The sequence below is a fragment of the Triturus cristatus genome, chromosome 10 (genome assembly GCF_964204655.1).
Source record: "Triturus cristatus chromosome 10, aTriCri1.1, whole genome shotgun sequence".
Classification (NCBI taxonomy): Eukaryota; Metazoa; Chordata; class Amphibia; order Caudata; family Salamandridae; genus Triturus; species Triturus cristatus.
This window is the reverse complement of record NC_140593.1, coordinates 560580702-560587554: the sequence shown is the minus strand read 5'-3', so window position 1 is coordinate 560587554 and position 6853 is coordinate 560580702. Positions and strand designations below refer to the sequence as shown.

General features: G+C 41.1%; 1 protein-coding gene across 1 annotated transcript in view; it reads left to right on the top strand.

Annotated features, from left to right (window-relative positions):
• The first annotated feature begins 281 nt into the window (after window positions 1-281).
• Window positions 282-6853, top strand: part of LOC146789736 (elastase-1-like) — a 169988-nt gene continuing 163416 nt past the window's right edge. Inside the window, exon 1 of the mRNA XM_085632062.1 lies at window positions 282-377. Within this exon, the coding sequence (XP_085488188.1) occupies window positions 344-377 (34 nt within the window). The 5' untranslated portion in view covers window positions 282-343. The remainder of the gene's footprint in view (window positions 378-6853) is intronic.

Below are 6853 nucleotides of genomic sequence, written 5' to 3'. Positions count from 1 at the left end.
CTTGATAGACAGTAGCTGTATCTCATAACCAATAATAAGCAATGAAAGTGCACATTTATTTGGCTTTACAGTGTTGTCTTATGTGTTTTGTTTGCTTTCAGAACCTTGATAAAGGGTCTGTTCCATACTTCCCATGAGAAATAAGCAGGTGTGAAACAATTGAGAGTTGCCATGACAGCAGCTTTATCATACAGTATTTTTTTTAAATCCTGATAACAGTGGGGTGGCTAACCTTGATATCAGCTGATTAGTTTTATTATTAGTCCGTTATAGTTGGAAACCCTTATCAAGTACCTCTGTATAAAAGCTCCTCTGACATACCCTCAGTACTAGCCTCTCAAAAATGTTGCCGTGCCTGTTCCTTTTGGGCTTCGTTGGTGAGTTACAAAGCGTCCATTTCTGAATTTCATGATTAACAGTAGATTCACGAGTTTTAGTTGTATTGTATTGCGATTGCATTTATATGGTGCTTCCTACCCCTGACGAGGCGTCGAATCGCTTTTTCTGCGAGTAGCACGCTACTCCAGAACCCACAAAGGATTAGTGGTGAATAGTATAGTGAAATATGAAAGCAATTTGAGTGGTGGATATGTTAGTTGTTTGGATTGAGAAGGATAGTGGAGGGATAGAAGAGAGAAAAAGGTTTGCATTTATATAGCACGTACTACCCCTGACGAGACGTCAAAGCGCTTTTTCTGAGAGTAGCACTCTACTCCGGAACACATAAAGGATTAGCGGTGAATTAGTACAGTGAAATATGAAAATAATTTGAGCGGTGAATATGTTAGTTAGCTATTTTGATTGAGTAGGATAGTGGAGTGCTAGAAGAGGGAAAAAGGTTTGCATTTATATAGCACTTACTACCCCAGACCAGAGGAACCACTCAGAGGTCAAATGCACACAGTGGTCAACTTTTCACGAATTAGCGTACCTGTACTGTATGATTAAATTAGAGCTTGCCTGAGACTATATTCTATAACAATTAAGTAGATCATAGTCAAGCCAACCATTCAACCATTACAAGTGCAGCAGGTTGTCTGTAGTAAAATGAATACCAAAACAGGTTCATTTAAACTACTGAATCGGTGGTGTTTTCCTGTAAATGTTTTATGATTTTAGAAGCATATTTTGTCTTTAGGAGTGAAGGCTTTTGCAGCTCCTCTGTGCACTGTTCAGCCAACAAAGAACACCCAATTGCACCATGGAATGTTTAGGTTGTTTGCCTTTCATAGCGTGAATTGTGTTGCAGGAAAAGGTATTGAGTGATTGCACGTTTTTTTTTGGATTAATGAAAGGCACTGTCATGCTTGGAGACTAACAGGATGTTTCACAAAAGGGCGATTATGTAGAATACACCAACAAACAACAGATCCACTGTTTGTGTCTTTTGGGGAAGCCATTGCACAAAATCAGCCTACCCCGTTCTGCAGGGGCGGAGCTTCAGAGGGTTGTTTGGGGTGTTACACCCCCCCCCCCCCCAATAGATGCATTTTCTGATAAATAGTTGGGCGCAGGCCCTTGCAGTCGGGTATGATGAGGTGTCTGTCGGATTTTGTCAGGAATCTTTACATACACACACAGACGAAAACGCACACATGCTCTTCCCCTCTCTGTTTTGAATGTCCTCAAAATGTTGGTTATTTTACAAAATATTGTTCTTTCTCTCTTAGTATTCCTACCAATCCGCATTCCTCTCCCTTTCCACTGCTCCCTAGGCCTTTCTCATGCAGCTCGCTTGCCGTATAATGTATTTTAACATTATATGCCAGCTGGACTGTTGGAAAATCTGAAGGTCACACCCCCCAGTCTTCCTGACCAAGCTACACCACTGCCTTTCTGGTGGCAAATGATTTAATATGAGAAACAATTGTTTTTCTTGTCTCCACACTGGTTTGGGTTATTGGTTGAAAGCCTTCATTTATGAGAATTATGCATCCTGTGAATTATGGAAATTGTTTTTTGGGGTGACTTCTTGTGCCATCTTTAGAATAAATGGGTTGAAGTATCCCCTGGCATACATTATATGGCTATTTCAAGGAACTGAGGAATTCTGTGACCATATAGAGAAATGAAGCCGAAGAGGGAACTTTTTTCCTTATAGTACAAGGTCACACTATCACCGTTCCCACAAAATTCTTACACCATTGACGCGTTGCTTTTTCATATGAAAGAGATGGGATGTTTGTAATCATGAAGAATACAATTAAAATCTCTAGTGCAAAATGAAACAACTGACTGTTATCTGATTTGTCATTGCAGTGTATGGTACTTAGTCCTAAATCTGTTTCAGCTCATGTAAATTTATCTGACTGTATACATTTTATATGGGCCCTTCTTTACACCAATAAAGTACTTCTCAAAGCTCATGTTGGTTCCTGTGCCATCCATCTTAACAGTCATTCATATTGTATGGTATAGCTAAAAATTCAAAAATAAATAAAGATATTTGTTACAGAAAGATATTAGAATTTGTTTAATACAAGGCAAATTTGAAAACAAAACGCTGTAGCTCAGAATTTGTAGAAACATGCAGAGAGAAGCTATATTTCCACTAATTACCTAAAATGTGAACACATAAATATGTTGCTAAATATTTCCTTGTCACTGGCAAGCTATAAAAAGGAAGCAAAAGAACAAAAAGCTACATTCCATTTTCGTTTTTTGAAATTGCAGCTATAATTATGCTCTGTGGCCTACCACCCCCTGGGATGCTGACTTTGGCAGCAGGCATTGTGAAGTCAGAACTCAACTGTAGCAAGTTATTAGGAGTATGCAACTAATTTATTTCTTTATTACAGTTGACTCAGTGTGTCACAAGTTTCTCTAATAAGGAAATTAGAGGCAGGTTTTTAAATAGGTATTACAGGCTTCCATGAGTTATATAAGTGAGTAGCTAGCCCTAACTGTACATTACAATGGTATTGCAAGTCACTGAGGTGTTCAGTAACCACATAGAGACATGAGACCTGAGGTTAAATGCCCTTATATAGTCCAGCAACTCTGAAGTGACTTGCAATGTCATTTTGATATATGATCAGCAGCATTTGATTTCTAAATATTTATTGCCCTGTTGTCGTATGTACTGTTAGTTTTGTTTAACGTTTATGGTTGCTGTAGTGACCAAGTGGGTATGTATCATGTTGGATACTTTTTGCCAGGCTGACTTTTGAACCAAAAGCACTTGGATGCTGCCATTTTTTAATCCAAGTTATCAATATTAAAATCCAAATTGCAAGTCCCAGAAATAAGCATAATGTTCGCAAAAATCCATGACTGGCTGTAGATGGCACTCATAACTTATTTCCTCTTGGCAGTTAGGGAAGATCAGTTCTGGAAGAGAGGAAACATCCTTCTTGGCCAGGGCAAAATGCCCATTCAGTGTTAAAAAATGTAATGGCTTTTTAAAACAACATATTCTGAAATATCCGTACTGTCTTTGCTGCTCTTTTGTTTATTTTTAGAGTAATCCTCATTCCCATTGGCAGGGATGTCTCTGCTGCAGTTCAGCTCCACTTTCAGCTGCTTGTGTCTCTCCATGTGAGTTAGGGCTGTCATGTGACAATCTCTGCTAAGAAAGACAGGTGTGTGTCTTTGTTGAAATACACCCGGGCATACTGATGACCCGGTTTGCATAGCGTTTGCACCATGTAACATGGCACATACGCAACACAAACCTTAAGTGAGATTTATGAAGCCACACAACGCCACTTTGTGTGCCTTGCGTGGCCCTGAGCGGCTCCATACATCTATTGTAAAGCAATGCAGCGCAAATCACTGTGTTGCCTTACTTTGCCCTGGGAAGGCGTTCCATGGGCGTTGCGTGGGTGTTCCAACGCACCTCCCAAGGATTTTGATGCATTCCCAGATTTACCAGAATTGGTAAACCTGGTAATGCGCCAAAAAGATACTCCTTCCCAGGTCAGGTGTAACATGGAGAAATATCTTTATTTCTCCTTGTTACTTCTTCCTTCTATGTGAGGTGGTGAGGAGAGTGTATTCAGGGTGCCACACACCTTCGTCCATAGGTGCTGAAAGTAGAGGTGTGGGGGTGCCTTTAACCAGGCAGGAGTTCAGAAGGGGAATGAGCAATAAAAACGCCTTTACATTTTGTTTATCCACTATAAAAAACAAAGTTCAAATGTAAGGCTATGTTTTGTTGGCAAATGTTGCAGCCTATTCTTTTAACAAGAAAACTGGTGTTTACTTTTCTTTCTCTGACTGCAAAGAGTTAGGATTTTGCAAAACTGACCTAGGTGACAATCTTGCTGGGGTACAGGGAATGAGAGAAAGGCCGAGGGATGGCATTTTTTGTAACACACAACAAAATTAAGTACCTGTATATTAACTATATAGGTTTTAAAATATATCAGCAACTAGTAAAGTACAAATGAAGCACATTTTTGGTATTTATGAAGTTTTGACGGAAACAAAGATTTTAGTAGGTCAACACAATCAAGGCACTTTACTTGGTGATGTGCAAAGCATAATTGTTCGCTGAAACCCAATTTGCACACATTATCATTTGTGCACTATATAATTTTATCGATAAAACTGCATGTCTTTGCAACTTTAGTGCCCATTTCAACTGAACAAGTGTGCTGACTGTAAATGACAGTGGACTACCACACCAGTGCACCAAAATGCACCAACAGCTACATACCACATACTTACCGCTCTCGTGATGAATGCGTGTGGCACATTTGGCTGCACTCGTTTGCATGACGCTTGAATTTTTCACAATCCCTATGATGTCAGTGATATAACATTAATGGCAGCACCCCCACTCTGAAAATTGTTCCATCACCACTGCCTTCTTTCAAAGTTTCTGAGGAAATAAAGGGGCCAGCTGTACAGGACAGGGCACATTGACATAACTTTTGCGCAGGGCTTAATTTACAAAATAAGTGCCAGGGCCCAGACCAGGAGGCCACTGCAGCTTGCACCACCCATCGCCCCTGCCATTACTGCCAAAACAACTACTAACCGTCTCTCTCGCCTGCAAGTGCAACAGATCAGATTACTCCAGGTCCCCAAAGCTAAAGGAATGGCTGCGGAGGCAGGGATTAGTATTTTTTTATGTATATTGAATTCACAAACAACCAATGTTCTGCTCATTTCCACCATGTGGCAGACTGTCCTAAGTGTGGTGTTGACAATTAAGTGCTGGTGCTGAGCACCGGAAACCACGGGCTCAAATTAAGCAGTGCTTTTGCATACAGTAGATGATTGCACGTGAGTAGCCTTAAAAATCATGAGCATACTGGCTGAATGGGTTATGCAGACATAGAACTGCACTATTACTTTTAATAAACCCATAGTACATGTGACAAGTCTGTGGTTCTTCATATGTATTCTAACAATTTATAGTGTGTTGATTTCAAATGTGTTCTGTGCAGCTCACAGGTGATACCCTGTTTATATTGTGATGGGATACAAAAATAATATAATTAACTGTCTCACAGAAACAGCAACCTGGATGACGGAACACCGCTTGAAATTAAATACTGAAAAGTCTGAGATCCTACTTTTCGGTGGAGCACACTTAGTCTGGGACAATACTTGGTGGCACCAGGCACTAGGAGCTGCCCCAGAACTCAAGGGATTTGCAAAAAACTTGGGCATACTCATCTATAATGCACTAACAATGCAAGACCAAGTTCGAGCGCTTTGCGGGAAAAGCTTCGCTATGTTGAAACGTGTACAAAGATTTTTTTCATGGATCCCCTTAAACTGTAGAAAGTACATTACTCAGGCCCAATTTCTAGCAGACTTGACTATGGGAATGCGATCTATGTGGGCATGCCCGATTATCTTTTTTCCCAACTACAGGTGGTCCAGAATGCTGCTGCTAAACTGATCTGCAATAAAAGCAAATACAGCTCGACATCTGAAAGTCTGAGGGAACTGCATCAGTTGCCTGTACGCCAAAGGGCTAAGTTCAAGCTCCTGTGTTATGCACATAGAGCGCTACATAAAGTGGCCCCCGAATCTTGAGAGATAAAATTGAATTTTATATTCCCACACGAAATCTGAGATCTCGCCATCATGCCCTGGCCAAGATCAATCGGATCAAGAAGGTTAGAGCAGGAGGTGGATCCTTCTCTAATCTGGCGGCTGTTCACTGGAACGAACTACCCTTAGACCTTCACCTAACTGACTATTTGTCCTTTAGGAAGGAACTGAAAACATGGCTGTTCCCTAGAACATAGCCAAAGATACCCACTGTCATCTTGGCTGAGGTCCCACTCCTTTAAATTGTCCGGACAATCGTCTTTTCCATATCAGGATAACGCTTTCCTAGCGCAGTGATGTCCCGTGGGATGAATGTTGCGCTTCATAAATACAAAAACACAACAAAAGAAAACCAAATACATGGGCTCAAGCTGAAATGCTATTTTGTCGCTGTGTCATTTAGTGACATAAATATATTAGAAATTAGAAAAAGTTATAATGTATGCGCACTTATATCAATCTCTTGCTGAGTTTCAGGCCTCCCTGAGCTGATACTTGGTAGGATAGCACGCAGAATGTGGCATAAAATCTCACAAAATATCATATTCTCTTCCAGGCTTAGCAGAAACTTGTGGGGCCCGGGTCTCCACCTTCATGCTGGGCCCTTGCAGGGTGGGGCCCCTCTGTGGTGCAAGAGACCTTCATTCAAAAGGACAACAATGTCCTTGGACATATTTCGAGGCAGAGCCATGTATGGGTCTCTCTCTTGTTGGCTGGCATACCTGACTTATCAGGAATGTATCACGCAAGCAGGCCAGGACTGCCTTTGTGCTATTTAAACTTAGCTGTGGAGGCACGATGCCTGAAAAGAGTGGGGCAGGTGACACAGCCCCGGCTGCTG